Here is a 20,786-nt window from a genome sequence, read left to right as displayed (position 1 = left end):
TTGGCTCTGCTGGTTTAACCAACGTCCAACCCATGGTTTCGCTTGGCCATAATAAGTAGACAGGTGGGTGTTGATGGTGCGGTCCCACATTGGGATCACCAAACCACCGGTAAGGTAAACTCTTTGATAAAGAAGCGAGAACCCTGGTCGGTTTGGTGGTTTCAATCAGCATCCATGGTTGCCGAGCAACCCACCAGACGGTGGAGTTATCCGTGGTTGGTGGTCTCAGGTCCGGAATGGGTCCGAGGAACCCCCTCGTAGTAACCCCTGAACCCCGGTTCCGTAACGATACATTATTGACCAAGTTTGAAAATTGTTTTTCATCCACTCGTCATTTGCTCTCTGTTCACGCACCCATGACCTCTGCAGTTTTTAATAGAATATTGTCCCTCAATCACCATTGCTCCACTATTAAATCTCAAATTGTGATGATGAAGGCAATTTTGATCTAATTTAAGATGCATGTTTATAAGCTATGAATGTCATTTCGTTGTTGGACCATTATTAGCCATGTTCTTTTTATTTCCCTTTCACGATAGAGTTTTACCTGCTTGTAACTACTTCTATTTATGCAAATTAACTGTTGAGGAATTGTGAGGAGTAGCAGTGGGAGAGTGAGAGGGAGAACCATGGGTCGCTCATTGCTGTTGTAGACATGACTGTGATTTTTTGCTATTCAGCTGCATTTGTCATTGAGATTGGAAGGTCAAAGCAGGTTTCATTTCGATCAGTTAGTTGTTCACCTCAAACCATCCATCCATTGGGACCATACTCTGGACAGAGCGTCGATGCTGCCAAAGCAGTCTCCTGGGCTATTGGGCACAATCCTGGATGGGTCGTCATTCCAACACAGGATAGTTGAATGGCTCAATCATCCCAGCAAGCTGGTACTCATTTTGCTGACCTCGGAAGGATGACGGGCTGGGTCAACCCCACCTGGTATTAATTCAATGGCTGAGAGGGATTTCAATTCAGGACCCTATGATCCCAAACCCACCACCATAACCATCAAGCCAACACCAGGCATGCAAACCATCGACCTATATAAAACACAGTTTGTGTATTTGTCTGTCCTCTTCATAAGGACTATTTTAGAAGGGTTTTAAAGGCTAATCTTTTCGCACGACTGTGTGTTCACTGTGGTCTATTTTGTCAGGATTAAAAAAAAAACTCGAAAAACATTTTTTATTAAAGAGTAATTACGTCTCTTCTATTGAAAATGAAGACGGTGACTTGAAACGAGGCATCAACGGTGGTGCACATAAACTTAAAAATAAATTAATAAAGACAAGGTTATAAGGAGGTGCAATTCGCTGTGCATGATGTGCAATGCGTGCTTAGTAAAACGAGTGTTCATTTATGTACGTAGGATGTCTAATAAAGAAGATATAAGTACACCTGACGCTAGGACGAGGCTTCAGACTTTGGCACGCTCACGAGGCTGTACCGTCGAAATGAAACGTCCCAGAAGATAAAGAAAATAGGTTCACATTTGTGCATGTAGTGTTTTAAAATAACATTTTTAGCTCGCCTGTTCGAAGAACAGAGAGCTATAGCGATACCCCCGGCGTGAGCGAGAAAATGTTAAAGTTTTTGGTGCAAGTTATTTCCTTTTCATGTTTTTATCTACCACACTATTTTTTACTGATTACAATATACAAATACATATATTGCTTTAAAATTATTTGGATCAGACTTCACTGCAATGCTTTATATAAAAATATTATTATACTAGTCTTTTAAAAACGATAAATGTATAAACAGGCGAGCATTGGGTGGCTTTGACACCAACTCTCTGGTTTTTCTTGCTATGAACCATCATATCTTCCAGCCTCCTTGAATATTTAGAATAAAATAATTCCAACCCGTCATTTTGACGGGCTTTCACACGAGTGTCTAATAACCATTATTGGCAGTCACCACCCCCTTTATATTAATTTTAGTGGCATCTTTGTTTATCTTGATGCCAACCAGTTTTTGACTGTCAAATTACATCCTCTACAATTCAGTTGTTCCTTGAGCTTGGATAGCTTTATAAAAAGTTATACATCCTCTTGCCACAGCAATATAAAATAACAATTGTTACCTATTGTTTTGACGCATCTCTCAAAGGAAATCCACATTGGTAATTTAAGACTTGATTGTGGCGTCGGTTCTGCCATTTCGCATTTGCTTAACTTTACATTGAAAGAGAACCTTTACTTTTACTCTGTCTGGCCGTTGCAGGACCAAGAGATCACCCAGATATCGTTGATTCATTCATGCAGCTCTTATTACAGGTAAAATTGTGGAACATTTTTAATCCATTCCGACCTTTACGCACGTCCATAGGCAGCGTCAGGCGCATCTGATTTTCATTGCTCATGTTCCAGGCTCTGAAAAGAAAGGTGGATCTCTTCATTGCAGATAACTGTGATTTTAAGGCCTTGTTTCATTGTGGTAAGCTTTCCTGCTTTAGCACCATCCATGTGTGATTAATTTTTTTTACAATTCCACACCTGTGTTCGTGACTGCATTGATGTCCTATTATTTTATTTTATTTTATTTTTTCCTCCCGTTTTCTATTCTTTCTGTAAAGGACTCATTTCACTGAAGTTTCCTGAAGGTCCCACAGTGAAGTCTGCTTGCGGGTTCTTTGTAAGTGGTTTGAATGATTTTATTTGCTTACAAATTCCCTTTTTTGATATCTGCACTTGCATTGTCCTGATCTGGGTTTGACTCGGTTTCATTGCTGAGATTTCTGATGTTACTCTGGTGAGGTCGTCATCCTGGAGTCTTTCAGTGGCAAAACAAAACCAACAACATCAACAAAAAAAACATCAGCTGTTCTGTTTTGTAGCATCTTCGTTGAAAGCATGAGTGAGGTTTCTGGACTATCCTGCTCTCAAGTCTGCAGACGTTATTTTGGAAAGCTTGGCCTGGTGTTTCAGCTTCTCAATGTTCTTTTGCCTTTCATTTGGACTGTTATTCCCTGCCCTTTGAACCCTTTGAGCCGTCACACATTCGTCTCGTAACCGGTACCTTGTTAACTTGATAAATATCTTCGCATTTTTTTTGTTCAACTCCACTTCCTTTATCCCCCCCTTCCCCATGTGCCCACTCCGATGCAGTCTTCTCCATGTGTTCTTGACTCGTCATTTTCCTTTTCATTTTTCATTACAATATCACTCCACCTTATTTTATTGTTTTTCTGGAAGTCTCTCTTTTATTTTTTATTTGTAAGGAAAAAGAAAGACAAGTGATCATTTGCCATTTTGATGGCCATATTTGTGACAAGGATTTTTGTTACACATTTTTTTCTTCTTCTATTGATTGATTTAAGGGTTAAATTGGTTCAGAAACAGTGACTTGCATAAATGCCTAACATAGGTTATATTTCATTATATGTTATATCATGTGCATTAATATGTTATAAACTCCAGTATTAATCTTGGAAATAATTTCAAGTGTTTGCGCATTTGTTTGTTCCTCTTTCACGGTCGAACCGGAGCACCTCGAGGCCCCAGATTTTGGGCGTTGGTACTTCAGAATCTGCACAAGGTTTTAATCTACCACGTGTTGGTCTTGAAGACCGTTTTGAAGCCACTTAAGCCACTACGAAGTTTATATTGGGATTGGGATGTGGAGTCAGGCAGTATGTCACCGGCCCGCAGCCAAAAGGTAACCACTATGACGGCATTAACAGCATAGCTTTTTCAATGTCCAACATGTCCCAAAACTACTGCTGGGAAAAAAAAACTCACCCAGCTGGGCAGTGCCGGGTATCTCTCCACCCCCCTACCTCCCCCCCCTCCCCCGCTTCGTATGATACAAACTTAAGTTGAGCTGTTCAAATTTCCTCTGGCAGCACAGCGAAGAGACTATTTTGCAGCCCAAAATGTAGACCTAGGTCTGTTCTAAACTGGCGAGGAATCTCAGATATGTTGTATTATTTAGCATTATAGTGAAGCGCATTATATTCTGGATTAAGTTGCGAGTTTTAGGATTTTAATTTTATCTTATATCTCAGCTATCTGAAAATGAAGAATGCTCCACAATCTGCTGAACCAAAACAGCAGACTTAGCATAAAGCAATCATTATTGTTCATTTTCTGATTATGAAAAAAATCACAAGGGTGTCGGCTCATGGAGGAACTGAACGACAAAGGTTGGCAGGTTTAGAAACTACCAAACAGTGTGGGGAGTGCAGGATTGATACACAAAAGAAGAAAGAAGGAATAACAAAATGTGTAGCAATGGCCCAGAGAGAAACGGAAAGCGAATGAATTTGGTATGGTGAGCAGTTGAAATGCATGTGACCTGTGGTGGCTTATGGAGCGCAGAGATGGAGAGGACAGGAGGAGCAATGCCAGATGGAAGCATGTATAAAATCGCTCATGAACTTGCTGCTGGTGGGAGAGTGACAGTCCTTGCAAATCCACCTCCTGACATGAGATAACAATGGTGCAAAAGGTTTTGTTTTTTGACTGCCTAAAGAGGAGCAAGGTGGGAAGCAGAACCACTGTCCCAGAGTAGGAACCCATACTCCATGGAGTTCCGTATGAGAGCGTTGTACACTGTGATGAGGTCAGTGTGATTCAGGACTACCTTGGCTCCATGGGGAATACCCAGACGGTGACTGGCCCTTGATGCTTGGTGATATGATCATCTCATTAAAGTTTATGGCACTATCAAGGAAATCTTGCTGTTTCCATTCAGAGAGGAAATCAGACAACCACCTGAATACCAAATGAGGATAACTTGGAAATCAAAGCTGGATGCCGGACAGTATCACAGGCCCAAGAGATATCCAGAAAGATGGCCCTAACCTCTTGCTAATGGTCGAAGGAATCCATCCACTGCCATGTCATAAAGATCCAATGTGGAATGGTCAGGTCGGAAGCCAGACTAGTTGTCAGAGATAGTGTCTGTATTCAGCTGCAGTGATGGACTTCATTACTTTCCTTATGATGGGGAAAAAGCTCACAGGTCTGTCGTTGAGTGGATCCGTTTTGGAACCTTTCTTATGGAAAAGAGTGATGCTTGCAACTCTCCAAGAATGAGGAAGTTGCCCGTCCACGAATGACCGGTGAAAGGGAGAGTAGAGAGGGTATGATATGGCTGAAGCACGCACAGTTCATGAGGATTGGGGCACTTATACCATCAGGACAAGTGGTGATCGAGGTGTTGCACTAGTTAAGAAGCTTCTCCATGATGGCAGGGGAAAGTCAACATGCTGTTGGGAACATTCTGTAGTTGTGGAAAGGGTGTGTACAGGAAGGAATGGATTTGGGACCTTGCCATTTTGAGTGAAGGCAGAGTTCAATAACTCTGTTTTTTCTCAGGCAATGTCCAGCATGACCCAATCTTATAAGGGGGATATGAATGTCGGGGGAATAAGTAGCAGAACTGACCAACTCCCACAAAGCTTTGGAGGACGGTGAGAGACTGAAGAATTTGGATCACAGGTGAACCTGATGTTGAGCCCTGGCTCTTTGTAGGACAGTTACATAATGTCTCCAGGCTGTACGGGAAGACTGCAGTTGCCATCAGTAGGGCTGGTCTTCTAAGAGGAGAATGCGAGTTGTTTACTTGCAAAAGTTGCAGGTGGGATAAATGAATTTGTGGAGAAGATAAAGTCATCCGTTGAAGATTAACTTCCAGAAGAAGTAATAGATGTTCAGCGCAGATGTGATGATAGATGAGTCTTCATTGGATAGAACACATTTTAGGCCACATCAATTAGCTTTAGCAACTTTCCATTCAATCTGTGCCTTGGGTTTCATTAATAACTGCCAAAAAGATCCCCACTTTTCCAAAAACATTGTCAGAGAACCTGAGGAAGAGCATGACAAGTTGGAAGAAACCGACAGGTCGGGGGTCTCCCTGTTTTCTCCCATCCATTTTCTAACATTGCTCCCTTTGTTCCCTCAGTTTTCTGACCCTCCCCAGCAACTGCATGCGTTCTTCCAGTAATCCACCTCTTGACCTCTCCTCGTTAAACCTCGTCTCCTCACCAACCCTCTCCTCGTTAAACCTCGTCTCCTCACCAACCCTCTCCTCGTTAAACCTCGTCTCCCCACCAACCCTCTCCTCGTTAAACCTCGTCTCCTCACCAACCCTCTCCTCGTCAAACCTCGTCTCCTCACCAACCCTCTCCTCGTTAAACCTCGTCTCCTCACCAACCCTCTCCTCGTTAAACCTCGTCTCCTCACCAACCCTCTCCTCGTTAAACCTCGTCTCCTCACCAACCCTCTCCTCGTTAAACCTCGTCTCCTCACCAACCCTCTCCTCGTTAAACCTCGTCTCCTCACCAACCCTCTCCTCCTTAAACTTCCAAAATTCAGACTGACTACACACCTCAACTCCCTTATTCCTTGATTCTCCAGTCCATGAAACCACCTTCAGGGAGCCATTCTGTCTCACACTCCCCTTCCAGGGCTTCAAGTTGGCAGTTCACCATCACTTTGTGTCATCCCTCATCCTGATCCATGATCTTTATAACCCCCATTTACCCTTCCTAAATCAACCCTCTTACTTGCTGATTCCAAAGTTCTGTCTCTCCTCTCTTCTTATTTCTTCTTTTTTCATCTTCTCTTCTTCTTGTCTTTATTAGCTCGCCTGTTCAAAGAACAGAGAGGTATAGCGATACCCCCAGCCTGAGCGTCAGCGTGAGCGTGAGCGTGAAAATATTCAAGTTTTGGTGGAAGTTATTTTTTCCTTTTTATCTACCACACTGTTTTTTATACGCCCGATATATATATATATATATATATATATATATATATATATATATATATATATATATATATATATGTATATATATATATATATGTATATGTATATATATATATATATATATATATATATATATATATATATATATATATATATATATATATATATATATATATATATATATATATATGTATATATATATATATATATATATGTATATGTATATGTATATATATATATATATATATGTATATGTATATATATATATATATATATATATGTATATGTATATATGTATATGTATATATATATATGTATATGTATATATATATATATATATATATATATATATATATATGTATATGTATATCGGGGCGTATTATGTGATACCGGTTGTCTGTCCGTCCATCTGTCTGTCTGTCCGTCCATTCCTGTCCGCACTCTAACTTCCAAAGTTTTCAATTTCACATTTCATATTTGGTACATAGGCACAAACTGTGGAGACGGTGTGTCGCGACATATGTTTGTCATCTAAAGTGGTTGCCATGGCAATCAGGATGCTGTTTTCCATGTAGTAGCACAATTCTGTATATACCTTCTTGTTCGGGCGGATATTGTGCTCACTTGCGCTCTTGTTACTGATTACAATATACAAATACATACATTGCTTTAAAATTATACTTCACTGCAATGCTTTATAAAAAATATTAATTATTAGACGAGTCTTTTAAAAATGATAAATGTATAAACATGCGAGCGTTGGGTGGCTTTCACACCAACTCTGGTTTCTTCTTCTCTTATTCTCTCTCTTTTTCACCTTTTTCTTCTTGTTTTATCTCTCTCTCTCTCTCTCTCTCTCTCTCTCTCTCTCTCTCTCTCTCTCTCTCTCTCTCTCTCTCTCTCTCTCTCTCTCTCTCTCTCTCGCTCTCTCGCTCTCTCGCTCTCTCGCTCTCTCGCTCTCTCGCTCTCTCGCTCTCTCGCTCTCTCGCTCTCTCGCTCTCTCGCTCTCTCGCTCTCTCGCTCTCTCGCTCTCTCGCTCTCTCTCCAATATCCCCTTGCTGGTTGTGCCCAATTGTTGCCCTGCTACCCTCCTATCAATTTAACCTTGCTCTTTCATAACCCTGGCTCTTGTCGTGTAGAGAGAAAAAAACATTTCCTATGAGAAGGTCCAGTCATGAATAGTTACTATTTGGTGAGATATGTGTTGGAAATAAAATAGACTATGTCCAGTCTTTTCACAGAAGAACTTAGCGACTCAGCCATGTACTGTAGTATGTGAACCAACACCAAGCCATCTGGCATAGTGGCAGTTAAAATCACCATAGATCATATAAGGGTGAGTAGAGAACGGAGAGCAGAGTCAATGTTTGTGGAGAGGGCCTCCAACGTGGAGTCATCGGAGTTGGGGTGGGAGGGTGGTAGACCACACAAACAAACAGTGCCTTATTAGGGAGAGGGGCACAATGCCAAATGTATTCCATAGGTTGGGGGACAACTAGTGAGGGGCATGGATTGTGGTGAACGGAAGAACGAACATACACAGCGACACCACGACTAGTGTGGGAATCAGGCCTGTCGGAGCAGAGAACCAGGGTGACGCGCAATGAGTCCAGAACATCCTGTGAAAGAAATGTTGTCTCCTGTTCCTTTTTCTTTGTTCAAAATCGGAGGATATTTCTTGAGGAAATGGATGGAAATGGTGTGTGTGGTGTGTGGTGTGTGTGTGTGTGTGTGTGTGTGTGTGTGTGTGTGTGTGTGTGTGTGTGTGTGTGTGTGTGTGTGTGTGTGTGTGTGTGTGTGTGTGTGTGTGTCAGTCAGTATTTTTTTTTCATCTGCATGCCTCTATTGCTCTAATAGTATCCATGCTGTTATTATTACACCACCATGATGACAGATCGTCCCTTTCTAATATTTTCTGTGTAGTCAGTGTACAGCTGGTTCCCATGGAAAGCCATTGGTAACTTACACAAATCCTTGCGGTACAAATTCTCTTTGCTTGACTTTTTATCTCTTGCTTTTCATGGATATGATCCTTCCTAAAGAATCCATTAAGCAGGTACATTTTTTTTGTTCAACACATAAGGAATATGTTTATACATTCATACAGATGGGTTCAATTGGTTATCCAGTACTGTACTTGCATTGAGGTGGGCTGAGCCATGATACCATTCCTGATTCTCTAAGGAACATTTGCATCCATATTTGTTCATATTATTTAAGGTGTAAACTCAGACGTATTCCTGCTCGCTGGTGTTAATATAAATTGTGATTTCACTATGCGACATATAGTCATCAAATGTGTAGACTGTAGAGCACCAGCAAATATGGAATTCTGGATAACTTGTCGGTGGGCTGTTTGCCTGAAAGCTAGCGGGTAAAGTGGAATACATGATTTTCAAAAAGAAAGGGAGGGTGGCACAATCACTCTATCGGTATGTAAATGTTATCGTGGACTGACGGGATGGCCTAGAGGTATGCACACTCGCCTCGAAGCTGCGAATCAGGTATTAACTGTTTCACACCCAGGGTGATTCATCAATGTTTGTGCCGTCCCTTGAACGGACGTTAAACTGGACGTTCCATCTGCCGACATTAGTTTGCGGACGTTACGGGTCCAACGGTGTCCTTCGCGAAGAGTAGGCAAGCTATCACCGGCACCCTGAACAAATTCCAAATTGCTGCCCTGACTACTGCTGGGAGAGGGATGGCCAACCACCCAGCATGACCCTTGGCCAAGAAACTGCTTCGGCAGAACCAACGCTCTGTTACACAGAGTATGGTACGGTACGCACCAAAGAGAAATGTCATCGTACAGCACCACCTGGTGGAAGGTTGTATTAAAAGGCATACATCATGAAAGTGGGGGGATCTTTACTAGTCACCGTAACCCTGAGGGAGTCCTTATCAGTACGGGGGTACGAGGAGCATTCAAAAGGTTATTCCATTTTGTATCCGGACTTTTTCTTCTTCCGTATGCTAACCATGACGAGAACAGCTAAAAAGGAGAACAGCATTCAGTAGAGTGCGTACCTCCACCGAGCTGAACAGTTTACGTTTTGTAACCACTGATAGGTCGGATCTGAAACCGGACCTGAACCAAAATCGAATCGGCTTGTTCTCGTCACCGAACCAACTCATCCACTTAGTTTTGTCATGACTCGTCCACAACTTTTTGAAATATCATGATATACATCCGTTTTTTGGTCCCTTATCTCAGTGGTGAAGAATCGCTTTAAAAAAAAAACTCTGCGATCCGAATCCGGATCCAGATCTTCAACAAAATCTAATCAACTCGTCCTCATCACACACCAAACCTGTCCAGCAAAGTTCTTCCGAATTCGTCCACAACTTTTTGAGATATCCTGTTCACAGGCGGTGAAAACATAACTTCTGCCCACCTTGTGTGGTGGTGGTAACAAGCCTGTTGTCATGTAAACCGTTGACATGTCAAAACAGCAAAATCGATTGTTCTGATTTTTGCTTAACCAAACCGATGATGCAATTTGCGAATTTTGTTCAAATTTAAACTCATTCGGATGGAAATTGATGATTTTATGCAACCTTGAAATTTGACCTTTTAATCCCCCCCCCAAAAAAAAAAAAAAAAAATAATAATAATAATAATAATAATAATAATAATACTTCAGCTTCAAGCTCATGATTGGTGAACCAATTCAGTGTCCCAAAATCCAAATTCTTAAAATTTCCGCTCAATCAGACAAAAATTTGTGATTTTACACAACTTTGACCTTGACCGTTCCATCTAAAAAAACAATCTGTTTCTAGCTTTCGATTGGTGAACTAATTCAGTGACCCAATATCCAAATTATTTAAATTTGAGGTGAATTGGATGAAAATTGATGATTTTATGTGATGTCGACCTTTGACCTTTTGACCAAATTATTAATTTGTCTTCTCCATATTCTCATAATAAATCTTTGTTGAAAATTTAATGACAAAAAAGCTCAAATAGTTTAAAAAAAAAAATAACACATGGAACACAGACACCTACAAACACCTACAAACACCTACAAACACCGACAGACACCTACAGACACCTACAAACACCGACAGACACCTACAGACACCTACAGACACCTACAGACACCTACAGACACCTACAGACACCTACAGACACCTACAGACACCTACAGACACCTACAGACACCTACAGACACCTACACACACACACACACACACACACACACACACACACACACACACACACACACACACACACACACACACACACACACACTTGCAAATTCCCATCTCCCGTTGCGCGGGGGACAGGCTAATCATCAGATCCAGCATCTATAGACGCACAGCATTTTAGTAATTGGTGTCTTGTTTTCAATGCCCTACAGGCCAAATGTATTTCTTGTGCAAATTTAAAATCTAAATTGCCTTTCTCATTATAACAACACCTCACATGTGATCAGTTGTTTTTCAAAGTGATTTTTGCTGAAATTGCTCGCGATTGTCGTGGCGAGGTGTCGGGGTGTTTGACGACCGTGTTTGTTTGGGTAACGTATTTGTTAATAAATGAATATTTGAGATGTTGCTCACCCTGAAATTTAAGTTAGTGTTCTGACATATTGGCATTGCTTTCCCAAATTCCCCTTTTATATTTGTTTGGGGTGGTGATTTTGCCTTTAAAAGATGGTCTGCCTGTGGATCTGAGAAATGCATTCTCTCCAAAAAAAATAAGTCCCTGTTAATATTTTACTTCCACCCTCTCGTCCCTTCCCCTTTTTCTTCCCATGTCTTCATTATTCGCAGACCGAGCTTCTACCGCATTGTGCGACTGTGCCAGCTATCGGGCAGGTGGTTCACGATGAAGGCAGGTTACTGCTGGAAACCATACTCGAGGTGATGTTCTCAAATGAAGGCCAAGCCAATAAACATTCCACTTGATCAACCTGTGACATCACGGATATATGTGCTTGTGCCATTGATATACTTTTTATCTGTTAAAACTGCTTCTGGCAAGTGAGGTTCTGCATTCCTGGTTTCAAGCTATACTGTTGGGGATAACATGACTGCAAGCACTTTTATTGACTTTCCACTGGTGCTGCACTTTCTGATTGGTTGTGTGACATTGAATCGCATTGCAATCAACAACACCTGGCTGAACTCCGATGTAAAATTGTCATGGGCTCACAGGATATCGTAGAGGTATTCACACTCGCCTTCGAGTTGTCTCGCCTGGGTACGAATCCCGACACAGCTATAAACTCTCATTGTGGTTTTTTGCGAGCACAGTGATTCATCAATGTGTGTGACATCCTTCGGATGGACGTTAAACAGGCATCCCATTTGCCAGCATGAGTTAGTGGGTGTTAAAGATGCCACGGTGTCCTTTGCGAAGAGTAGGCAAGCTATCGCCGGCACTATGAACAAATTGTAAATTCCTAATCCTGCAGATTGAACTGCATCAGTGGAACATGTACTGGAGGGCACCCCTCAGCTAATGATGCGACCCGCAGCCATATGCTGCACCCGGAAAAATAAGTAAAATTGTCACATGATAAAGGGGATGACAATTCAATAGTTTGTTTGTTTTTATACCTTCCTTAGTAGTTATCATTTGCATAATTATGAATATCCCTGTTTTTACTATTATTATTATTATTATTATTATTATTATTATTGTTATTGATACTAGTGCGTGCCCGTAGGTGCGTGCCAGTATGTGCAGCTTCGTTCCTTCGCTCTCATAAACGATGACTGGATTGGGTCATTGTTTCAATTAGATCGGACCAACCGTATCATAAATGGCCATAACTTGGGAAACACCTGGGAAACGTACTCAGGTCCCCAGCGTCAATTGTGACGTCATATCAAACGAAGAAGAAGAAGAATTGTGACGCCTCCCTCTCTCTCACCTCCCCTCTCTCACGCTTCTCCTCTCTTGCCTCTCCTCTCTCTCCCCTTCTCTCTTGCCCCCCTCTCTCCCCCATAGTTTCGCCTCTCTCTCTCACCCCCCCTCCTCTCCCTTCCTCTCTCCCCCCCTCCTCTCGCCCTCTCTCTCGCCCCCACTCTCACCCCCCTCTCCCGTCCCCCTCTCTCGCCCCCTCCTCTCACCCCCTCTCTTGAATTGTGACGCCCCTCTCTCTCACCCCCTCTCTCCCTCCCTCTCTCCCTCCCCTCTCTCCCTCCCCTCTCTCCCTTCCCTCTCTCCCTCCCCTCTCTCGCCCCCTCTCTCGCTCCCCTCTCTTGCCCCCCCTTAAAAAACAAAAAAAAAATAAAGAAAGAAACATTAATTGTGACGTCATTCGTGATGTCATAGCACCGTATCTTGTCATTGGTTGACAGATAAATGGCCATAACTTGGGAACTGCTTGTCCGATTAATATCAAACCTTGAAAGGGCACATACTCAGGTCCCCAGCGTCGATTGTGACATCATACCAAACGACGAAGAAGAAGAATTGTGACGTAAATCGTGCAAAAAAAATAAATAAATAAACATTAATTGTGACGTCATTTGTGATGTCATAGCACCATGTCTTGTCATTGGTCGACAGATAAATGGCCGTAACTTGGGAACCGCTCGTCCGATTAATATCAAACCTCGAAAAGGCACATCTGGGGGTCCCCGGCAATATTCCTGGCAAGTTTCAATCAGATCACACCGGCGGTCGTCGAGAAACGGCAGTCGCATACAGACAGACAGACAGACAGACACACACACAGATTGCTGGAATTATAGATAGATGGCTCAAAAAAGTTATCTGCTTCCGGGGACCCAACCAACCTGACTAAGTCAACCGCTGGGTCGGCACTCAATTTATTTTATTAATTTATTTTTGGTCAGTTACCTCCCTTTGCCACTGCAGACACCTCCACAATGGTTTCCACAACGATGGCATGTTTTGCCGTTAGTTATAAAGTTGAAATGTTACTTCCAGGGCAGAATTTTTTTTTTTTGAGATGCGATGGAGTCGGTGACTACGTTAGAACTTTGTCACGTTGTGCACGTGCAATATTCTGCCCCACATCTGTCGTGCCTGATAACTTAACCTTGTACGTAGCACGTCCCAAAGCCAATGTTGGTTGTTGTGGATCCACATCGATCCACATCGGTTTCTCTGTTCGGGATATTTCGTCCTTTTCCATTAAATTTCTTGAAGTTGAAGATGATTGGAGTTCACCAGAATCAGAGGGGATATCTGAAATGCAAAAAAACGTTCTAATTGATTCTTCAAAACAGACAAACTCATGCTGCCTTCGCCACAACTTAGCAGGTATATGCGGGCTGTTAACCATGTTACATTTTTAATAGGTGAAGATGATACACTGATCGATGAACTCCCACAAGACCAATTAGTGTGACAATATTTTGAAATTAATTGTTCATAGCATTTAGGGAGGCGAGACAGGCTCATTGTGTCCTGCCTCATCAGTTTTTAGCCCCCGTTTGACTTAGTCCAGAACGGGGGCTTCTGGATTTGGTCTCGATGTTCATGTCCGTACGTGTGTGCATGCATGCGTCTGCAACCATTTCTCAGACATGTATGGACCGATTTTATTTGTACGTGGCACAAAGACAACACATCATTTTGTTTTGTGATGCGATCAAAGATGGCCGACTGTCGGCCATTTTAGTTGGAAAAAAACACCCCATGTTGAACACGTCCTCAAGCATTTCTCGGACAAGCATTTACCGATGTTGTTCAAACTAGGCACACAGTTAATGAATGATGGCTTACATATGCACGTCATTTTTTTTGGACATCAGATTCAAGATGCCGACTGGTAGCCATTTTGTTACTTAAAAGTGTCCCCAACCATTTCTCGGACATGCATGGTCTGATTTTGTTCAAACTTGGCATTTGTCACATGTCACAAATGTTCTTCTATGTCACATGATCACTCAAGTCAGTTGGGCATACACATAAATCTTGTAAATATGGGCTCGCCCTTTAACTCCGTACAGCAAGAATACTAAAACCACAGGGCCTATGACATTTTGCGTCTTTTTCTCCTTGTTTTGAATAACCTGTAAATTCCACTTTCAAAGTAGAAAATAGAAATTGACGTGAATATGTTGATGATGAATATCTCTTGTGGTCCTTGTAAACATCATCTGAATGAGTTACAGTTGTTTGTTTGTTTTTATTATGACGATAATGCCTTTATGAGAGAAGTATCCTTGGAAAACAAGGAAAAAGACATAAAATTTCATGGCCCCCGTTGTTTTAGTAATTTTGCTGGATGTAGTTGAAGGGCAAGCCCATATTTATTTACAACTAAAATGATCGCCAGGATACCAGTCGGCCATCTTTGGTCGTCTCACAAAATATAGTTAGGTGAAAGTGTATTCCATCGTGTCCTGTGCCTGTGCCACGTTTGAACAGAATCAGACCATGCATGTCTGAGAAATGGTTGGGGACATGTTTCAGTAACACAATGGCCGCCAGTCGGCCATCTTGGATCTGATGTCCCAAAAAAATGACGTGCATATGTAAGATGTCCATTAACTGTGTGCCAAGTTTGAACAACATCGGTAAACGCATGTCCGAGAAATGGTTGAGGACGTGTTCAACATGGGGTGTTTTTTTTCCAACTAAAATGGCCGACAGTCGGCCATCTTTGATCGCACCACAAAACAAAATGATGTGCATCACAATCACGTGATGTCTTCTTGCCTAGTACAAATAAAATCGGGCCATACATATCTGAGATATGGTTGTGGACGTGCGGACGCAAGCATTCACACACATGCATGCACTGACACGAAAATCGAGACCAAATCCATAAGCCCCCATCTTGGACCAAGTCCAACGGGGACTAATAAAAATAATTCCCTCCCGACCAACCCAATTTTTTTCGTGGCTTGTACCTGGAAACAGACAATTTTCTGTTACTCAGGACATCAGGCTCAGGTAGATGCATTTGTTATTTTAGCTTTAATTGCTTTGGACCGATTAGCTTCACTGAATAGTGTTCAGTGCAGAATGGCCAGGCCTCAGAAAAAAAATTCTCTAATCTATTGCTGGCCTGGAATGTAATACATGTCAAAAAACATGAGCTGTGTTCACAAAATGGCAAATGTTAAAGTCTTTTCACTGTGTGTGTGCAATATCATGCAGGCAATTGGAGGCCAGGCACCCCGAATACTCATGGATAACTTTGCCGATGTGCTGTTCTACATCAACAAGCACTGCTTTGCGTACCTGCCCATCTGGCTCAAAGAGACACTACAAAGGCCTGATTTCCCGTCTGCTTACGTCACCCCTGAGCAGAAGAACACCTTCAGCCAGCAGATTCTTCGGTGCGCTGTTGTGCTATGTATGGTGTGGGAGTAAACCCATTATGTGAAGAAGCAATTTACAAAAAAGATCCACCTTGAAAAATTAAGGCACCACCAACTAGTATAGCTGTCCAGCAGGCGAAGCTCAAGTCCAATATTTCAACGTCCAAGTGGTCTTTGGCATGTGCAGGTATCATGTGACAGCCATTATCATGTGACTATGATATGCATCAAACGATGCGAGGTATCACCATCTGCACATTTATCTTTGGGAACCATTTGTACAGATGCTTCTGAAACATTGGAGATGTGTGTGCGTGTGCACGTGGGCGTGCATGCGTGCGTCCTGATCAAGTGGTAAACAAACATGCTGAGAACGCATGTGTATGTTTTGAGTCTCTTGACATCATAGTCAAGCGTCATCCAAGCGAAGGGAATTTTTTAAATTTTTCTTTACGCGATTGAAGTTCATGGAAGAGCAAAAATGAACTGGCACAAAAATAGAGAGAGAGAGAGAGAGAGAGAGAGAGAGAGAGAGAGAGAGAGAGAGAGAGAGAGAGAGAGAGAGAGAGAGAGAGAGAGAGAGACAGAGACAGAGACAGAGATAGAGACAGAGACAGAGACAGAGACAGAGACAGAGACAGGGCGAGAGAGAGAGAGAGAGCGCGAGAGAGAGAGAGAGGGGGCGCGAGAGAGAGAGAGAGGGGGCGCGAGAGAGAGAGAGAGGGGGCGCGAGAGAGAGAGAGAGAGAGAGAGAGAGAGAGAGAGAGAGAGAGAGAGAGAGAGAGAGAGAGAGAGAGAGAGAGAGAGAGAGAGAGAGAGAGAGAGAGAGAGAGAGAGAGAGAGAGAGAGAGAGAGAGAGAGAGAGAGAGAGAGATATATATATAGATAGATAGATAGATAGATGGATGGATGCTAAAATTAGTAAGTACGATATCTGGGTTAAGAAAGTTTAATGGGGGTAATAAAGATCATTGGACAGAAATAGGGATGACGAGATAGTGGTACACTGACTGCATGCTTGAAGTCCTGGGGAGAAGAGCGAGACAGAACAGCTTCTTGAATGTGGTTACATAGACAGCAGAAGCGATGAATATAAAAGAGACGAGGTGTGGAGTCACCATGGACTTGGAAGTTTAACCAGGAGAGGGTTACTGGAAGAGCGCGTACGTCCTGAAATGGCTGGGGAGAGTCAGAGGATTTCGAGAGCACAGGGAGCGATGGTGGTAAATAGACGGTAGAAAGCAGAGACCACCAACCTGCCTGCAGTGTGAGAGCAACGGATCCAGTGATTCGGCCTCCTCATGGAAGATTGCCATAATTTTGGGAGCTATGGATTCCACAGAATCCAGGAGAGACAGCTTACTGAGTTGCCATTTACTGGCACAAATTGTGTTTTTGTTTAAACCCACGGAAATGCTGGAACGTTCCTCATCTGGCTGAGAGCTTCGTCACATGTCTCTGCTGTTTTCTTCTCCTTAAAACTCCATAAAAAATAGAGCAAGCCATTTTGGCCTTTAAATTGCTTATTGATCGGAGACGGGTCAAAATTCAGGAAATATATTACACGTCGTCATGCACGTTCTTCAGAATTATTGTGCCCTGCCCTCCGCCAAAGTTGGAGATGGGAGACATTAGAATGAGCTCCGTCCGACTGAACGACCGACTGATCATTGATCCATGTACTTTTTTTGTTGGCGATATTTCAAAAACCGTTGAACATTTAGCTTTCATCTTCTTCTTCTTTCGGCTGCTCCCGTTAGGGGTCGCCACCGCGGATCATCCGTATGATCCGCATAGTGATTTGGCACATGTTTTACGCCGGATGCCCTTCCTGACACAACCCTGGTCGCCTCTTACGACACAGGGATATGGTACACCTATTTTAACTGGGGTATACACCGGCCCAGTATACTGGTACTCATTTCGCCGACCTCGGAAGGATGACAGGCTGAGTCAACCCCCTGGTGTATTAATTCAGTGGCCCAACGGGGCTTGAACTCAGGACCTTTTGGATCCCAAGCTGCTGCCCTAACCACTGCACCAACACCAGGCTTAACATTTAGCTTTCATATTTACAGATATTTATTCCTCGTGACATTATCTCAACCTGATTTTATCACAGCGGTGATTGACTGAATTATGTTGCCGAGGCAACCATCATACTATAATTCACCGTCCGTCCGTCTGTCTGTCTGTTCCCAGGTACCACAAAAACGGCTGAACCGATCGCAACCATTTTTTGGACGTGTAATCCTGCGACCCCTTGGAGTAAAATAGGCATAAATATAATAACATGACCCCCTTGACGGCTCCCATAGGGAGCGGGTGCTTCTAGTCTCGGTAATTTGGCTTGTATACGCTATTTGTGAGGCTCTTATGGCCTTTTTTTTTCTTGTTGAATAGGGTGTGTGTGTGCACATGCCCGTGACAACCACCTAAATGGCGGGGGACCTGGAGTGTCAGCTCCTTGCTCAGTAATTGGAAATATTTAGAATAACAAACAAATAAACTGTTGGAGTGCTCGCATGTTCCTCTTCTAGACAGTGTGACTGACTATAACTGTGTGTGAGCAACAGAACATTTTGCCCATAACATGAATACCCCTGGAATCCTTAATTTGGTGATAGTTATTGCTGAGAAATATTTTACAAAACATGCCGAAACAAAAGAAGCATCGTATAAGCACCTTGGGAGTGTAACAAGTGTGGGTTCACCATGAAAACCGACACAAACAGCTTGCGAAACACCTTCCATGCACTGGAGTGTTATCTATATGAATGTCGAATGGTGCGGATTTTTATGACAATAAAGGACAATAAAATGAGTTTTTAGTTTTCCTAAATATCCTGCGTCTTGCTTTAACTGCAAAAAAATGATCGGATAAAAATGAATCTCAAAATTTCTTTCAACGTGTTCATCACAGCATTCAATAGTAAAGTGTGGTGGCATCAGTCAGTGTTTGATGCCTGGTGTTGGCTTAATGGTTAGGGTGGTGGGCTTGGGATCCTAGGATCCAGAGTTCAAATCCCACTCGGCTGTTGAATTAAAACCAGGTGGGGTTGACTCTGTCCGTCATCCTTCTGAGGTCGGCAAAATGAGTGCCAGCATGCTGGTATCCTGAGTCGGAGTGGCGACCCGTCCAGGATTGTGCCCGATAGCGAAGGAGACTGCTTAGGCAGCACCAACGGTCTGCACAGAGTATGGTCCCAATGGAGGGATGGATTAGTCCTTTGCAAAGGAAGAAGTTTTTCGAATGTGTCATTTGTTCTACGTTGGTGTGTGTGATTGGAATCATCCTTTACATCTGCAGTTGGCGGCAGGTCGTGCATCTCACCAAATTGTTTCTTTCTCTTTACAGAGAGAGAGTGAGCAAGAGGAAAGTGAAGGATATCGTCAAAGAGTTCACACTGCTGTGCCGTGGCTTGCACGGTACAGAGTATGCAGCAGACTACTGATAGAAAAAAAAAACGAACCGCGTGCTCGGACAAGTGAAACGAAGCTTGCTGCCTTTTGTGGACAAACGGTTCAAGCGATGCCATTTCCCCCTCTGTCCTGCAACGCGTCGCATCCCTTTTCCTCCATCCTCTGCACAATCAATTTATCTTGCATCAATTTTTTGGAAGGTATTGTTTTGTAACGAGTAAAATTGCTTTATAACCATTGTTTATAGCTTTAATGTGTAAATGTTTTGATTGGGGTTGAAGGTGCTGGTTTGGGGCAGAGGGGTGTTGGGGGCATTTTTACGAGGATTCGGATCTGCTATCGGAGAAAGGACGAGCAGAGGGAAAGAGTTTCTTTCAGGATGCGAGCAGCTATTGGCTTGCGCCTCGTTTCGGGACTGTGCTGCTTTGGTGCGCCAGCAAGTGTACGAAGATTTATATATGTGCGAGACTGTTTCTTGTCGTTTTTATAAACCTGTACACACAAACGGAGACAATTGTGGCATGACCGCATCAAATCTGCAGCTCCTCTCAGTGTAAAGCTATTTTGTGCCGAAGTTGCAGCACACTCCCTTTTGAGAGCCCCGGGTCATCACTTGCACTTCTACACATTTATTATTTGCTGTCTCACCAGCGTGGTCGTCGAACATTGAGTTCAGGGGTTGAAAGAGGATTTCTTAAGAAAAATGACCCTTAAAGGGTCGCATTTTAAATGTGGACGTTGAAATTTTGATAAAAAAAAAAAAAAATCAAGAGTCAAACTCGACTGGCTTTTTCTTTGACAACTTGAACCTCATTCGTTATCATTTGCTGCAGTTTGCAAACGCGTGCATGCAGTTTGAGTTTATTTTAATTTAAGAAACTTCAATATGATGTGTATTTATTGCTACAGATAATAAAGGGACGTGATATGCTGAACTTGAGGCATTGGTTGAAATGGCAATGCACTGAGGTTAAAGTGGGCTCAGTTGAAATAAATACATCAATAAAAATTTACAAGACACTTTTTTTTATTTACTTGTATGTTTTTTTTTTTTTTAATAAATGTCTATTTTCGTTTTTATGGATATTTAGGGGCTGAAGGGATAGCCCAGAAGGATATACAGACGCCTCTGATCTGTCTAGCTGGGGTTTCAATCTCGGCCCAGGTAGAAAGTGCCGTCCTGGTGTTTCCCAGGCAGGGCGAGGCATCAATGTGTGTGCCGTCCCTCAGATGAACGTTAAACTCGAGGTCACATCTGCCGAACTAATAAATAAATGTCATCATCTGTCTGTCTGTCTGTCTGTCTGTCTGTCTGTCTGTCTGTGTAATACCAATCATGCCAAAACGACTGGACCAATTGCCACCAAACTTGGCACAAGGACCAA

At 42.7% G+C, this 20,786-nt stretch overlaps 1 protein-coding gene across 6 annotated transcripts in view; it reads left to right on the top strand.

Moving 5' to 3' along the window:
- The window catches only part of IPO13 (importin 13), a 189,032-nt gene extending 168,611 nt beyond the window's left edge, over positions 1-20,421 (top strand). For 5 of the 6 annotated variants that reach the window (XM_085885610.1, XM_085885607.1, XM_085885609.1 and 2 more), the window contains 6 exons: positions 2,227-2,279; positions 2,373-2,439; positions 2,579-2,637; positions 11,500-11,589; positions 15,815-15,996; positions 19,337-20,421. In XM_085885610.1, the coding sequence (XP_085741736.1) occupies positions 2,227-2,279; positions 2,373-2,439; positions 2,579-2,637; positions 11,500-11,589; positions 15,815-15,996; positions 19,337-19,433 (548 nt within the window). In that variant the 3' untranslated portion in view covers positions 19,434-20,421. The remainder of the gene's footprint in view (positions 1-2,226; positions 2,280-2,372; positions 2,440-2,578; positions 2,638-11,499; positions 11,590-15,814; positions 15,997-19,336) is intronic. The other variant, XM_085885606.1, reaches the window with a different exon arrangement.
- Positions 20,422-20,786: the final 365 nt, after the last annotated feature.

The sequence above is a fragment of the Eptatretus burgeri genome, chromosome 6 (assembly GCF_056783735.1).
Source record: "Eptatretus burgeri isolate ZD-2024b chromosome 6, Ebu_testis_v1, whole genome shotgun sequence".
Classification (NCBI taxonomy): Eukaryota; Metazoa; Chordata; class Myxini; order Myxiniformes; family Myxinidae; genus Eptatretus; species Eptatretus burgeri.
This window is presented reverse-complemented; position numbering and strand designations above follow the sequence as displayed.